Consider the following 17,681-nt stretch of genomic DNA (forward strand, 5'->3'; position numbering starts at 1 on the left):
GTAATTTTTTTTTCTTTTAGCTCCTGCTATGTAATGGTTTTGCTTGTGGAAGTCTCGAGTATGATCCTTACTCTATTTATGAGAAAGATGTAGAGGGAAATTCAGTGCCTAAGCCCCTACCTCCAACACTATCAGTTATTAGCTCTGCAGTCAAGCTCTTTGGAGTTTTATGTGCTCATGTGGGAGAAGCTCAAAGGTAAACCATCTTCGGTAGTTCACTTATCCTAAAATGAATAGTTGACTTATCCTGAAATGTAGTATGTCCAGATTGGTAATTGGTTCAATGAATGCATAATAGAGAACTGGCGGATAAGAAGAATGTTGTCAGAAGTTCTCATTAATATATAAGATTTCTTATGGATGACAGATGAAGATGAGATACAGGCTCTTGTTTACTTATTCACCTGGCTAATACATAATAAGAAGAAGCTGAGTTAACAGTTAAATGATTGAATTAACCTGAAAGCTGATAGACTCTATTGTGGATACAATACTATACCCACAATTAGCTTGTCACCTACCTGAAAATACAGATGAAAAAACTCAGTGACGCAAGAACATTGATTTTTGAGCTATTGTCACAAAGAAAAACACTGGTTTTCTGCTTAGCCTAGGCCTCATAGGTTTCTTACTTTGGAGGCCTTCCGGAGCCGTTCTGGTCCAGGGGTTGATTAGTTTTCAGTTTGATGGATTTCAGTTCACTCAAAATGTTTTGAAAACTCAGAGATTGATAATGATTTCTCATTAAGAATAACAGTTTCTTAGCTGATAACTGCAGATAATACCTTCTTTGGAGATTAAAAAGCAATACTCTTATCTACTGTCCAGGAAGTTCAGTATTTATCTGAGATACTAAATGGAAAGTGACTCACTCCCTTAGGCTGTGCTGGTTAACAATTTATAAACTATTAGTTATCATTCATTCATAATTCTCTCTCTGTCTCTCTCTGTTTTTGTCTCTCTTTCGTGCACGTACTCTTATTCTCACACTAGAACAACAACAATACATTTGACTAGCTCATAGCTTTTATATCATTTTATCCAGTTATGTCTTCAGGAGAATACCAATTAGGTAGGGACTTTACCTTGGTCTCTCTGATGAAGATACACAGAAATATTTGAGGCTTGTCAGCAACACATTTCTGAAGCAAGTCATTGGATAATTTACTTCCCGTGGATAGAAAAGTGACTAAAACTTAGGTTGATTTATTTTCGTTTTATTTTCAATGATGGTAGTATTAAGATATGCACATACGTGAAATGTCTTTTCAGAGCTTTAATTTCAAAAGATAATGTTTTTCCCAAATTTATTTTTGTAGCCTATAGCTCCCTGTATATACTGTAAGTATAAAGTTATGGTTTTAAGATATGTAAGACAACGTATGACTAAATTATAAATGAAAGCTATAGCACTAAAAGATGAGAGGAAAATCACAGTGGTCTGGAATATTCAAAGAAGAATTGGTGGAGAGAATGAGATTTGAACTGGTCCATAATTGAACTATTTTTTTTTTTCGAAAATGACTTTTTTTTATTTTTTTTTTTTATTTTTATTAAATTTATTGGGGTGACAATTGTTAGTTAATTTACATAGATTTCAGGTGTACAATTCTGTATTACATCATCTATAAATCCCATTGTGTGTTCACCACCCATAACTGAACTATTTGACAGCGCATACAATTAATTTAAAATAATTTGAATTAATATAGCAGTAACTACAGTAAATGAAACGGGTGGTCTTGTGGGCAGAAGATTTAAATTAAATATGTTCTTACATAGTTCCACTAACTCTTTTTTTGATAAGTCTAAGATAAAAAGTAAAAAAGAAAAGACTATACTTATAAGCTTTCTTTTAAAAGAATTGATTTGATTACTCTCCTGGAGAAATTTTTCTTTCAGATTTATTGTCCAATTGTAGTTTCAAGGAAGTGTTTTCTTGTTTCTGTTGTTTAAAATGTACTGTTTTGTTTTTCTTCCCCCACCTGGATTAAAATAATATATAGAATGAATATTTACAAGAGGGGAGGTTTTGTTTGTTTTAATAAAAAGGGTTGAGACCTGGTAAAAGCATAACATAATGTTTGGATTCTAACTGAATAAAAATAGTAGGCAGTAGTAGGCTGGAGATTTTTAAAGGAAGTGGTCTGGCAGGATCCCAAATAAGAAAGTGAGTCAAAAGCAGCAATCAGCCATCTCCAATTGGGTGTAGTTACAGGACCAGAGAAGAGCAACTGCATAGAAAGGAAAGTTGTTTCTAATTTCCTGTTATCCCAGATAGGATACTTCTTTAAAGTGGCAGACCTTTCTTTTGGCCATGTTTTTGCATTTCTAGAGAAGAAAGGTCTTTATCAAAGTATATTTAATGACAACTGTATATTTAAAAATGTTTTATTGTTATTGTGGTTAGCTTTGTTTAATTAGTTTAAAATAAACTCTTATAACATGAGATTACCCGAAAATTGGAAGTAGATTTTTTTCATATCTTATTTATACACTGAGAAATTAAATTGTCTTTAAATCAGTTGATTCTCTCTACTTTGCCTATTGGATTCTAAAAATAGGAAAACCTGTCATTGGTAATTTTAAAGCACTAAAATATTTAAAGTCCTACAATGTCAAGATTACTGATTTTGTGCATGTGTTGTTTGTGGTTACTTTTAATATATATATTTTTGCACCTAATTGCAATGAATGAATTGTTTAATTTCACCTGAAGATTGTTCCACTCTTGACTGCACATCACAATCAGTTGGACAACTTTTTAAAACATAGGGTCTGATTTAACATTATGGTATGCATTCTATGTTGGGTATTGAAAATTTTAAAAACTCCTTTTGGATGTGCAGCCAAGGTTAAGAAGCACTGCTATAAATGCTGTAAAATGATGTCGATAGTGAGCAATGGAGAAAGGAAAAGCATATGGTTCTTAGTACTATAATTTTCATCATTATACACACTCCCTGAAAGTATAAAGTAAATCAATATTTTCAAATGTGTCTTTTCTGTTTACTCACATAACAATGCATTTTTATTTCATCTAGGCTTAAAACTTTGTTTCAGTATCTAATTTCGTCCCAAACTGATAATTGTATGTTATAATTAATAGTACGTAGGAATACCGATTCAGTATTACTGGAAACAGGTCACCTCCATCTTCCTGAAGATTCAGAATTTTGGGGGATCTCTGTCAGGATTTGGGGGAAAAGGATAGAGAAAAACATTTTGGACTCTGTCAGTCCTGACTATAGTTTTTGGCCCACGAATGTGGGCAAGAAATAGTTCAGGTCAAATTTAATTATAGTATAACAAAAGTTCTCAAGCTCTAACCTTCTATGTTTTTAGTACTTTCAACATGATACAGTTTCATTATAACAGATGAGTAGGTAGGATATGATCTAATAATGATGTTTTAGGTTTTTAAACTCATGGGCCTGACTATATGGTTATCCTCAGTTTCTCTGTTGTCACATTTACCCTCCATAGTTTTCCCAAAGGGCACTTTGGGCATAAGTATGTTCTTGAAACAGAATGCTTTACAGATGGTCTTGAAAAACAAGCAGAAAAGAATTTTATATGTAATATATTTATCATGTTATTTATATTAAAAAAATTAGTAGGGTAAGGGGGATCAAATATATGGTGATGGAAGGAGAACTGATTCTGGGTGGTGAACACACAATGGGATTTATAGATGATGTAATACAGAATTGTACACCTGAAATCTATGTTATTTTACTAACGAATGTCACTCCAATAAATTTTTTTAAAAAGCTAAAACTTCTCTATCAAATGTAATGTAGTATAAATGTCAATAAATTTGTCAATAAATTGGCAAATACAAAAAAAAGTATTTTTTCATGTCAACTTCTAAGCACTACACATTTGAAGATAAGCCCAAACATTTCTTCCTTATCCAAATTAATAAAAACTGTCAATTTTTAAAATATTTAAAAAAAAGAAAAATTAGAAGTGTCCTAAATATCCCAAACTAGGAAATTGGTTGAATAAAGTATTATGTTGCCAGACTATATAATGGTAATAGCTATTTAAAATTATGTCATATAATAGTTATTAAAATAAGGATAATGTTTAGGGAATAAAAAGTTTCTAATAAAGTATATACAGTGTAATCCCAGATTTCTAAAAATGATATTCAAATGCCTGGGCAATGGGGAGAGAACTAAAACAAAAATGCCAAAATGTTAATGGCAGCTCTCTCTAGATGGTGGAATAACAGGTAATTTTCTTTCTTTCACGTGCTTTTCTGTTTTTCAAATTTATTTTGATGAGCAGAGTTAATCTTGAAATAAGGAAATATTCTAATACACAGAGTACTTAGAGTTACTGTGGTTTTCCCAAAATTGTAGTGATTTACCACAAATACTAGAGAGGTGAAGTTATACGGTTCTATGCCTGCCATCAAGATAGTTCACAAGCAAAAAGATAATCTGAAACTTATTTCAGTTTTCCTGATTTAAAGGGAGGGAAAGGGGAGAAAGGAAGTACAAAGTTTGGAGACAATGTTTTTAAACATTGGAGAAATTGGTGGGGAAAAAAGGGGTGGTTTATTTCATGGTTGTATATCTTTAATCTCAACAAGGATTTAAGGGCTCTATGCTATAAGGATGAGAAAAACAATTCACAGAACATAAATAGCTAATGAACATATTCAACCCCAGACCAAAAACAATGTGTATATTCATCATAGCTGACATTGGTAAAAATTGGAAAATTGCTCTCCACCAGTAGGAGAATGGTTGAATAAATTGTACAGGTGTATAATATAATTTGGCTTCATGAAAGTTACCAAAGAATAAAAATTACTTGAAAAGTGCTAAAGAGGTCATATTAAATGACAAAAGCAATAGTTAAAATTGTGTTACATACAGTATGACCCCAAGAACATTTTTAAAGTATAGTTGGGGGTTCAAAGGGCTGTGCTGCTTCTCGTTAACTACAGGCAACAGCAATTTTTTTATGAATCTATTAAGTCCCCTTATTGAGAATGAAAAGTTTACGCAACTTCTGAGATATCCTTTGTTTAGAAAATAGTTACTAAAGTGGCTGAATTTGCTTTTAATTTTTTTTGGTTTTGATTTTAGGCTTCTTATATTGGAACAGCTTTTGGATAGTATAAAGCACACAAAAGGAGCTCGTCAACAAGTAGTTCAGTTGCATGTCGTTTCTTCCGTTTCTAGTTTCTTGAAGGTAATTCTATTTTTAAAAAATTCAAATGTTTGCTTGATTGTCTTTTTTTAAATGTGTGGTCAGTTAGATAGGTTGAAGGAAGGTGTTTTTAAAGGGCTGTTGCTTTTTTATTTCCCTGTTTTTCTTAATCTCTTGATGAAAATGTTTTAGAATTTATACTTCCCCTTTAACTTTTTCTCCATATAAAACTTGTCAGATAATTTTGGCTTGGAGTCATGCTTTAACCTACTGAGTCTAATATTTTAGACCAGGAATTGGCAGACCATTGCCAATGGTCCAAATCTGGCTCATTTTTACCTTTATGACTTGTTTCTAAATAAAATATAATAAGCTTCATTGGTCATATATTTTATGGAAATCCCTATTAATATTCATCTGAACACTTATATACTACAGTGATAATTAATCACCATATTGTGCCTGGCGATTTACAATTCTAAAGTACTTTGTGAGAAAAATCAAATTATGTTTGCACAGCGTGGATTTTTCATGTTGTGATTTTTTTAAAGTAGTAACCCAAGTATGGACATATTTGGTTAACCAGAATATATATTCCAAATTGAATAAGAAAATTAACTACAATTGTAAGTTTGGATTGTTCTTTATATATTTTAGTATGTGGCTGGCTCCAAGAGAAATTTGGGTCCAGAAGAAATCAGAAGACCTGCCCTAGCGTTAGTGATGGGCGCCTTAGAAAGTCCCAGCCCCCTCTTGAGATGTGCAGCTGCAGAGGCATGGGCTAGGTTAACTCAAGTGGTTAATGATGGAACTTTTACTGCTGCATTAGCTCAAGTTAGCTTTGACAAGTAAGTGAATTTCTCATTTAATGCTGCTGGGCTGTGTCAAAACTGGGTATAGCTTGTTGATTTGTTGGAACTAGTGAAACTTCATTCTGAGAGTTAACTAAGGAGAAAAATGTACAAATGTGGATACATTAAAATAAAGGAGAGCTCTTTCTAGCCTGCTGTCTTGGAACATAAAACTATTATTACTTTGGCTTTAATAAGAGGAGCATCACTCTTTATATGAGTGACATAATTGGCCATAAATGCCTGCCCTGTAAATTTAGTGTGTATTTGAGTATCTCTGAAAGACGTGGAAGTTGTTTTTACCTAAATAATCAATAATAATGTAAAGATTTTTTTTTTAATGTTTTTCTTTTCAAAATACCTTCCATGTTATTTCAGAATTATTTTATCAGTTAACTATAAGTATGTTTCTAAATTTTGGAAATACTCATACAAAAATTTTGCCTAAGTGACAGTATTGTGCAATAGTTTTGTTTTGGTGATTACTATTTATTTTTATTTCCGTAATTACAGATTGAAATCAGCAAGGGACGTGGTTACCAGAACAGGACACTCATTGGCTTTAGGATCCCTACATAGGTATTTAGGAGGAATCAGTTCTTCTCAACATTTGAATTCTTGTGTTGGAATCCTTTATGCTTTGTCTCAGGACAGTACTTCTCCTGATGTGCAGGTAAGTGCCCTATGTGATACCCTCCTTGAAGTTCATGATTTGCAGGTCATGCAAATTACGTTTTTCTTGACCATTAGCAATTTGTAAATTATTCCCTCCTCATAATGAATAAATATCAAAGCCATTTTTAACCATGATGGATTTTTAAAATTCAAACCTTACTATCTTTATTTCATATTCAGAGTGTCTAAAGTTAAGTTCAGTATCTCTTTCTGAGAATGAATTTCCCTTCCATGTTAATAATAACATCTACTATTTTGTAGCACTTAATAGGTACCAGGCATTGTATTACGTTCTTCTAAACAAACTAACACATTTAATTCTCAGAGTAATCTAATGTATATATTCCCATTTTACAGAAAGAAACCTGAGGCTTATAGAAGCTAAGTAACTTGCTCATAGCTAAAAAGATAATAAATCATGGAATCAGGTTAACACAAGTCATAGGATAAACCCATATTCTTAACCACTTCATCATATTGTTGTGTCTTACCCATTTCTGTCAAATCATCATTCTCCTGATGTTTTAATCAAATCTTATAAAATGATTGTTACTCTTCCTGCTCTTTTATTCCCCTTAAATGTTTCCCTTGTATATCCTTAATTATTACGGTAATTGCCTAGTCACTTTATTTTTAGGTTCTTTTCAACTCTTCTTAGATGTGAAGCCAAATTTGTTTTCCTGAAAGACTTTCCTCTTGCCACATCCCTACTGAAAAGCTGAGGAAACTGCTTATTGCTCCTTAAATCAACCTCCCATTCAGGTCCCATCAACTGACTCAGGAGCTTTCTCTGTTATTACCCCGAAGTACTGGTATTCTCCTGTAGGTGGTCTGCCTACTTTCCTCCCATACTGTGTCATTCTCATATCTGCACTTATATTTTTCCAATTGCTCTTCTCCCTTCCTATTGGTACCTGATAACCCAAATTTTATAGTACGCTAAGATCCAATTTAATCACACTCTTGTCAACCTTCAACTTCCCTAACCAACAATTAGCTTTCATTCTCTGAATTACCGTATTAACTAATAATCTCCTCTATATCACCTAATACTCAATTGAGTTCACTTACGCAGTATTCCATTCTTTTATTCTTCTTTTAGTACACTACTTTTTGCTTCTATTTATTATATTCTTCTCCTTCAAGAAGTCTCTTCTGAATGCACATACTTTTACGTTGAATACTTTTTTGTTGATTAATTTAAATGCTTATTTCCATGGCTTCTAATGTGATCAAATCTGACTTTTCTTGATTGCTGCTGTTTTTCACTTAGCAGTTCATTTTTATAGCATTTAAAATGAACATCCATTGATTCTTATACATCCATTGATAACAAGGGTAAAACTTTCTTAGTTGATTTCCTAAAGAGAGAACCTTTTGTATACTTCTTATTATGGAAAGTTCAAATGTAAATAAAGGTAGAGAGCATACTATATCCTTATAGACCCATCATCCAGCTTCAGTGGTTATCAGTGTATGGCCAGTCTTGTTTAATTTAAACCAGAGTTGGCAGATTTACTCTGTAAAGTGTCATGTAGTAAATTATGTAGGCTCCACATGTCATACATACAATCTCTGTCACTGCTCAATTCTGCCATCATAGCGGGAAAGCAGCCATAAATAATATGTAAACGAATGAGCATGACTGTGTTTCTTTCAGTAAAAGTTTATTTATAAAAACAGGTGGTGGGGTGACCAGTCAGCTCAATTGGTTAGAGCATGGTGCTAATAACACCAAGGTTGCCAGTTCGAGCCCTGCATGGGCTACTGTGAGCTGCGCCCTCCTTAAAAAATAAAAATATAATAAAAACAGGCGGTAGACCAGATTTGGCTCAAAAGCATTTTTTTTGTTTAATATATAAATATATATTTATATATAAAATACTTATTTTATAAATGTATTTATTTTTATATATTTGTAAACATATTTATAAAAGTGCACCTGTCATAAGTGTTCATCTCTGAATAAAGTCTACAAACTAAATATATCATAGAACCAGCAGCTAGATCAATAAACAGAACATTTTCAGTACGCCATATACTGTTGCATTCTCTTCTAGTTACTACTTGTCTTGCCAAAGTAACTACTATCCTAATTTGCAATAGCATATGGTAGTTTTGTCTGCTTTTATATTTTATATCAGTGGAATCATACTCTTTTATGTCTAGCTTTCTCCAACATTGTATTTGAGAAATTTGTCCATATCATTGCATGTAAAAATTTTGTTGATCATTTAAAAACTTGAATTTTCATTCTCTGTATAAAGTAAATAAACAATTTTCAAAAAGCTAGGTTTGGTTCAAGATGTTAGCTAAAGAACCAAACATTATCTTGAAATTCTTAGTGTTGAGATGTATTTAAACATACCATTCTAAATTAAATGACTGTCTCTCAGATGTTTTTTACTAGATATTTAAAGAGAGAAATTTTCTTAAACTCTTAAAGTTCCTTTCTTTTTCAAAATTAGTAATAGCATACAAATACTTTACTTTGCCATTACTTTATCACCTGCTTCAAGAGAAGAGTAACTCATTGTGTTTTACATTTACTAATGCTTATACCATTTAAAAAAATTTTTTTCCTGTCTTCACAGACCTGGGCATTACATGCTCTATCACTGATAATTGATTCCGCTGGCCCACTCTATTATATGCACGTGGAATCTACCCTTTCTCTTATTATGATGTTGTTGTTAAATGTGCCTCCTACTCATGCTGAAGTTCACCAAAGTCTTGGTCGTTGTTTGAATGCCCTTATTACTACATTGGGTCCAGAGCTACAAGGTATGCATAGCTGGTTTTGTGATGTCTTACATTAAATATGTACACATAAAAAGGAATTCAGTTTCTATTACTGACCCAATACTTGTCACTGAAATGAAGTTTAGCAGAATGTTCTATTCAAATATATGGGCAGAAGGTTGAGAGTACTCTTGGGAAAACTTTGAATCCTGGACGATGATGTAATAGAAAGAAACAAACTATGAGTCTTAAGTTCCACCACTACTTAATTGGGTGACCTTGGGAAAATTCCTACATCTCTGGTCTTTGGTTTTCTCCTCTGTCAAATAAGGGAAAAGTTGAAAAGCCTTTGTGATTGGCATATACTAGTAGGTGCTCAGCAGATTTTCTTAAATAAATACCATTCAATCTGATTTCTCTCCCCTTGAAAAGACAAGGAATACCGTATTTATAAAGATTAGATATGTCCCTAAAATTGCTTCCCTTAATTAAAATGACAGACGTGAAGTGGAATAGTTTAAAGAACTCGTAATCTCTTTTAAGAAATAAATGGCTAAAAAAAAAAAAAGGAAAAGAAATAAAGGGCTAAGTCCAAAAACTCAATGCAAATGATGTGATGTTAACATATGAAAGCAGCTCGCAGCTAATATAAGCAGGACTAAGTTTATTAGCAATTTCTAGTTCTACTTTTCTACCAAATGAAAATTTGGTAGTAGGTTTTACCAAATGAAAATTTACAGATAGTCTTGGGTTTTTCTTTGCCTAATGATATTTGTTGCCATAAACCTTTTAGACTAAGAATAACCAATTATCATCTAAAAATCTTTCAGCTGAATTATCCCTGCTTTCGTATAGGAAATTTACTTCACAGATCCTTAAATTTAAAATTGGAATAAAGGGGGGCGGCCGGATGGCTCAGTTAGTTAGAGCCCAGTCTCTGGACAACAGGGTTGCCGGTTCGATTCCCACATGGGCCAGTGAGCTGTGCCCTCCACAACTAGATTGAAAGAACAACTAACGACTTGGAGCTGATGGGCCCCCGAGAAACACTGTTCCCCAATAAAATTTAAAAAAAAAAAAAAAAATTGGAATAAAGGGGGCAGCCGATTGGCGCAGTTGGTTAGCGTGTGGTACTCTCGGAAACAAGGTTGCCGGGGTTCGATCCCCACATGAGCCACTGTGAGCTGCGCCCTCCACAGCTAGATTGAAACAACTACTTGACTTGGGGCTGATGGGTCCTGGAAAAACACAAATAAATAAAAGTTTAAAATAAATAAATATAAAAAATGTTAAATAAAATAAAATTGAGGGGGTGAGAATTTTAAGCCCAGTAATATATATTTGAATAGTAATGATTTTATAGGCCAATTATTAAAAGCTTTCTGATTTCATTTTAGGTAACAGTACTTCAGTTTCTACCTTCAGGACTTCCTGTCTGTTGGGTTGTGCAGTGATGCAAGATAACCCAGACTGCCTTGTTCAAGCTCAGGCCATCTCTTGCCTTCAGCAGCTTCATATGTTTGCTCCACGACATGTCAACTTGTCTAGCCTGGTTAGCTGCCTCTGTGTGAGTATAGAATTATAAATTAGTCCTTGGTTTCTTTTATTGGAAACAGATTATTTTAATTATTCTCTAGACTGTACAATAGCTACTTTCCCTAAGTTCTAGTCTTTTTTGGGAATTGGGCAATTTTTATATAATCACATCTTAAACCTCTCACATATTGGTTCATTTTCCTCCCATTAATGTTGAACTTAATATTTGAAATATTTATTTATTAATCAGTAAATATATATTGGGTGCTTAAATGTCCCAGATACGTATAAATGCTACATAGGGGGTGGAAAATTTTATGTGGTGATCTTTTTCTTTTCCCTCTTCTTTCTTTACATACAAAATTCTTTCCATCCCAGATTCACACCTAACATTTTTCTTTAATATTCTAGCAGCATATGCATCAATAATCTTGGTTCTAATGTGTCTAATGAATACAAGAGGTGGTTCATAATTATCAGTGGTTTAAAGATTTACCCTGAGCATCACCAGTTTCTATTTGTACTTGCCTTAAAAATCGTTACATTTGGAACGAAAACTTGACACCATTGCTTTTTAACATTTTGTGCCCCTGCAATATTCATAGCAAACTCCCATTATTACTTAATTTTATTACTTTATTTAGACAGACCTTTCATTTTCAAGCTTGAGGCCAAATATATAGCATTTCAGACCTTGCAAAAACCTCAAACATCATTAAAAACCAGTCTTCTCAATAAAAAGATAAACTGAGGACCAAAATGTCAAATAATTTGACTAAATAGTATTAGCTCTAAGTCTAGAATCCAGGCTTCCAAACTCCTTGTTCAGTCCTCATTTCGTTCTTTTGTTTTGACTTTGTAGTTATGGATAGCTCTTATCTCGGTTCTGCCACATCCTAGTTAGGTGGTCTTAGGGAAGTTCCATAACCTCTTCCAGCCTCAGCTACCTGTCTATGAAACACAAGGATTACTCAAGATGCCTTCTGTAAAGGTACTTAAAAACCACTTAATAAGTAGTAGTTGTTTTTATTTTCTTAGCGCATAACTTAAAACATAGATTATGTTACCTTCATATTGATTTTAATCGTCAAATTATGTAAAACTCTTAAAAAGATGATGTGACTGACTTTTCTGATAGAAACTAATTCCTGTCTGGGTTAAACATGTATTAGAGAAATAGCACTTACTAGAAAAGGATTTTATCTTTACTACTCAGCTTTTCTCCGGGAATAATACTCTTTAATTAGAGGACCCATCACCAAAACGCATTATTGAAAAATATTTACTCCTTTACAAGTTGGCTAACTTTCACTCTCCACTTAAATATAACGATCCTGCCTTTTTTTTTTTCTTGAATTGTAGTAGGAAATTTCTATTGATAGCCTTCTAAAATTAATTTTTTAACTTTACATGAATTTATTTATTAGGTAAAGTTTATTGAGAAATAAAGAATAAGATTAACTCCTAACTCATGGTGATTTAGATCTGATCAAACCCATTACTCTTTTCTTTTCCTAGACAAAGGTTACATGTGTAAAAAAAAAAAAAAAAAAGGTTACATGTGTATAAAGAACGGAGACTATTACCAGATTTTTCTTTTGTGTACATTCAGAGCAATTGGGCACATTGGAAGCGACAATTAACACATCTTATTCATGTTACTCATAATATTTAAGCTGTAAAATGTTTTTTTTCTTATACAGAAATCATATTCAAAAATTGCTGTTGCTGTAGTGTTAATTTTGTGTCTTAATATTTTGGTGATTAAAGCTTTTCTAAAGTTATTAGATTGGATTTATTATATTTTAAAGTATTCCCTGTGGTAAAGAAAGCTTTTGCTTTCCTATTTAACAACTTTACGATCAGGTTTTCTTTTCTACAAAGAACTTAATTATTTACCATGAAATGTCTTCATATTAATTGAAATTCTCTGTTCAGAATACATTCCTTCATTAGGAAAAAATCTTACTGGAAAGGGCTTTCTTCTAACTGCATGCTATTTAACTTCTATTCTGAACTTGGCCTTAGCTACACTAGCAATTCTGAGTACTCTCAGTTTTAAAACTTGGCTTCCAAGAGCAAAAAAATCTATAATTAACTTGTGATGAGCTAAACCTTTAACTTTGTCTCTTGCTGGGACACCTGTTCATGTGAATGCAATCCAGATCACTCCTCTCTCACTCGTGTCTGCTTGATCTGGTTTTGTTATTGAAGCTTCCAAAGGAAAAGAGAGTCCTAAGGAAAACTTAATTACACAAATGCACATTTTAAAATGATTGTATATTTTATATCTTTACATCTTGAGTTGACTCTTTTCAAGACCTTATAGCTCAACTCATATTTTCAGTTGGAAAATGAAGTATTTGTGGTAAAACTAAAGCTAAGCCAATGTTAATGATAGCTCTATCAATATTTATATTTTACTGCTTAGCTGACTTATCAAAGACATACTAGTATTTATATTATTGGTTTTGTCGTGACCAGTCTGTCATTTGTTTTTGTGCAGGAGATCTTGTTGGATAATTCTGTGTTGGTAGGTCCCTGACCCTCAATTCCTAACTTTTTTGAGGTTTGCAGTGCTGTTTCTTTGTGTCTTTTTGTTGTTGTTATTGTTGTTGTTGTAGATGTTCTTGTTTTCCTCTGCATCTCTGTTTAAGCTAACCTTTACTGCAAAGTCCAGCATGTTACGTGGTGTTTATTTAATACCAGTGTAAGCAGATCCTCCCCAAATTCTCCAGCTGGTGCATTCACTCCTTGCACTTAATTTTGCATCATTTTGATTTACTATACTCATTTTAGAAAGGAATTGTAATTATAGTTTGATTTAATTTCTGTATTTTGCCTGCTTGGTTTGTTGGCCTTAACCCATTCTATTCCTCTTTCCATTATAAGTGCTAGAAAATGACATGGTGATATTAAGCATCCCATTTTGCTTTGTGTGGCAGCCCTCAGTCTTTTTCCACCAAACAAAGAATACTTTTTAAGCATGCCTCTTCTAAAAGATTGTTTGGCCAGCCTGAATAATGCTGCACCTGCCTTGTATTATATGCTTGTAACACTCTAATTAAAATAACTAGTAGATTCATTAACTTTATTTCAATCATCTTGTAGAGTGCTTTTTTTGTCCTCGTTAAATATAGCCATAATCTTGGGCATGAGAAAACTCAGTGTTTTTACATTTTAACTTCTCTGTTAATCCTCTGTATTAGTTTCTAACAACAGAGTTCTTAAAAATTACTGGAATGACATTATCTTGAGACTTTGCTAATGGCATTCCTCTCTTTCGACTTTTGAGTTCATGATATGGCTTGAGGATATAATAGAACCTATTATATGTTTCACAGATGATATATTTACAAATTATTTCTGTCTGGGCTTTTGACAAAATTTAGGAGTTAGCTCTCTTTGCATGTGTTTCGTCTTACATATGAAAAGCCAGCTGCCACCACCTACTCTTTTTCTCAGAATTTAGCCTCTGCTCTTTTCAACAATCTCACCTACTTCAGTCCTGTTTTTCCTACATACACAATCTAAAGATCACTATAAGAATTATGCCATTAATTCTCAAATTTTGCGTGGAAAAATCACTATCATAAGACTACACCAAACTGGTCTTTACTTTCATAGTTAGAAACAAATAAATTTCAAAAACTCTAGATTTTATTCTACTTAATGAAATCACTGAGTAAGAATTTGTATCCAGAAACCTTTGACTTGTTTTAATTGCTCATTTAAGGTACATCACTAGTCATGTCATTTACCATATCATTTACACAACCTATTGAAATTTACATTGTTTAAATGCATCTAAGTAAAAAGAATATTTGGAGTGTCATTCTGAGCAGAAATATTCTGTATCTCTAAGATATGTACATATGTATACGTCCATATGTAATTAGATATAGGTACATTTTGCTATCTATAATGTTTGTCTCTAAAGAATATTTTTGGTGAATATGTTTTCTGAGTAAAACTCTTTCTGTCTTTATTTGAAAATGCATTTCCTTACCCTGTATGGCATCTGAATAAAATACTATTGACAGAGACTTGCATTATTAATAACTAACCTTTATTGAGCATTTACTATTTATCCGGTATTGTGCTAATAAGTATGAGTACTTTTGCATGTTTCTTGGTGTTAACTTTACTACAGCCTTCTGAGATGGGGGTAGGTGTTACCTCCATTTTACAAATGAGGAGCCTAAGACACAGAAAGGTTAAATAACTTGCCCAAGGTCACACAGCTGGTAAGTGGTGAGTCTAGAACGCAAATGAGACGGTTTGACACCAGAGCCTCCATTTTAACCAGTATGCTATGTTACTTATATTTATTTGTAAAAATTTCTGCTTAGAGAATAATAAAACATTATAATATAGTTGCATGAGCACAAATGTATAAACTGCAAATAAATTCTTTCTCAATTATGTTTCCTTTATATCTCAAAATATTTTAGCTCACATAAATTCTGTGTCTTCTAACACTGTCCAGAGGCTTTTGGATTTGTTGATGAATATTGCATAATTAAGCACATGTGTTACTCCTTAAGCTATTTCTAAGTTATATAATAAAAACTATGTACTAGAATAATTTGAATTTTTTGTATTTAATAAGTTGCATACAGCCCAATAATGGGGTTCAGTGGTTATTAGACTTACTGAGTCCCACCAAGAATTTCACCCCTTTCAAGTCCCCAAATGGTATCTTTCAGGTGAATCTTTGTAGTCCCTATTTGTTACTAAGAAGAGCAGTACTGGCTTGTTTACGTCAGCTTGTGCAGAGGGAGGCAGCTGAAGTTTCAGAACATGCTGTTATGCTTGCTAAGGACAGCAGAGAAGAGTTGACTCCAGGTAATTCTTTTTATCAACATTATCTCAAGCTCAAATGATTGTATTAATCTTCGATCTTCTGTATAAATAGGAATTTTTAAAACAACTTAAAAGTTAATACATAGTATGTCTTAAACCTGCTACAAGAGACGATTGCTCACAATTATCATCATTCCAGCCAGTGATAGTACTGTTTTAGAGCAATGGTTCTCAGACGTGGGCCTCCACGCCAGTAATATACACCTCACCTAGGGACTGGTCAGAAATACCAGCTGTTGGGTCCCATTCCAAATCTGCTAAGTCAAAAATTCAGGAATAAAGCCAAGCAATCTTGTTATCTGTGTTTTCACAATCCCTGTTAATGTATACTGAAATTTGAGAGCCATTGTGTTTAGAGCAAGTTTTTTCACAATAGTCAATTGAAATTGGATTTAGCCCTTAAGTAATTTATCATATGTGCCTTTCTTCCCCCAAAACCTCATTTAATAGAATTCACCATAGATGAGTCTACTTCACATTAAAGGGTTTTTACTTACCTTCTTCTATATTTTAGAACTGAACTAAATAAAGGATTTCTTAGCCAGTAAGATTTGTTTTAAATATATATCCCTTCATTTTAAAGTTATGTGAGTAGCCCAAGCATGCATGTAAATTCAAACAGCCTACAAAAATAGTAATGATAATATCTTACATTGTTATGTATATAGTTTCCAAAGTCTTTTAGGTCTCTGACTTCACAAAGCTTTCCTATATCTAACGCTTTCAGATCTGTAGTGTGTTTGACTGTGGTGCTGTGCCTTTTAAATTACAGTTTTGTTATTATGTTAAAACTTTTGCTCTGGCTTGAATTAATCAGCACTGCTAAACTGATACACTAAGAGTCATCAGACAGGTTGGAGAACTCATTTGAAAACTATTTTATGATCGCTTACCTTAGCCAGAGAAATTTTAACCTTCTAACCATGTGAAATACTCTCCCCAAAGTGACCTTAGGTTTACATTCACCACTGAAATTATCTGTATCTGTTGCTCTAGGCTTTGATTGTGTAAATATGCTGGTACATATTCCTAGAATGATTGAATTAGCAGTGTGAGTAAAGTTATAGTAAAGAACTCATATATAATTCCTTTTATAAATTTCGTAATTTTTCAAACCCATAGAATAGTTGAAAGAAATGTTGAACACACAGATTTGCCTTCTTAGTATGTTTGACATTCATTTTATATCTCTCTCTTCCCATATACTATACACACACACACACTCACAAACCTTTTGCGAAACCATCTCAAAGCAGGCTGCAGGCATCATGACAGTTCACCCCTAAAATACTTCAGTTTGCATTTTCCAAGGACATTCTCCTGCATGTCCACACATAATTTCTACACATAATAAAATTAACAGTGATTTAGTAACAACGTAGAATGTGCAGTCCTCACACAAATTTCTTCAGTCATCAAAAACATGTCATTGGGGTGGCCGGTTAGCTCAGTTGGTTAGAGTGCGGTGCTCTTGACAACAAGGTTGCTGGTTTGCTTCCCACATGGGCCACTGTGAGCTGCTCCCTCCAGAACTAGATTGAGACAACTACTTGACTTGGAGCTGATAGAGCCTGGAAAAACACTTAAATAATAAAAGTTAAAAAAAATATGTCCTTTATGACTCCTTCCTACCCCCTCATCCCCACCCAAATGTAGGATCCAGTCAGGACTCACATATTGCATTGGTGGTTCTGTCTTTTTAGACCCCTAATTGGAAATGTTCCTGCCACCTCCTTCTTTCTGATCTTTTAAAGATAATCCTTTTAAAATAGTCTAATAGTAGCACAATCTTTAGAAAATAAATGCTTTCATGCATGCTAGATGAAAAAGAAAATTTTGTTC

General features: G+C 33.1%; 1 protein-coding gene across 5 annotated transcripts in view; it reads left to right on the top strand.

Annotated features, from left to right (window-relative positions):
- Positions 1-17,681, top strand: part of HEATR5A (HEAT repeat containing 5A) — a 92,633-nt gene that overhangs the window by 46,892 nt on the left and 28,060 nt on the right. For 3 of the 5 annotated variants that reach the window (XM_081047907.1, XM_081047911.1, XM_081047908.1), the window contains exons 16-23: positions 21-196; positions 5,106-5,211; positions 5,827-6,017; positions 6,534-6,693; positions 9,290-9,479; positions 10,835-11,004; positions 13,480-13,506; positions 15,683-15,821. In XM_081047907.1, coding sequence (XP_080904033.1) covers positions 21-196; positions 5,106-5,211; positions 5,827-6,017; positions 6,534-6,693; positions 9,290-9,479; positions 10,835-11,004; positions 13,480-13,506; positions 15,683-15,821 — 1,159 coding nt within the window. The remainder of the gene's footprint in view (positions 1-20; positions 197-5,105; positions 5,212-5,826; positions 6,018-6,533; positions 6,694-9,289; positions 9,480-10,834; positions 11,005-13,479; positions 13,507-15,682; positions 15,822-17,681) is intronic. The other 2 variants (XM_081047909.1, XM_081047910.1) reach the window with 1 other exon arrangement.

This window comes from Rhinolophus hipposideros, assembly GCF_964194185.1.
Source record: "Rhinolophus hipposideros genome assembly, chromosome: 5".
Taxonomy (NCBI): Eukaryota; Metazoa; Chordata; class Mammalia; order Chiroptera; family Rhinolophidae; genus Rhinolophus; species Rhinolophus hipposideros.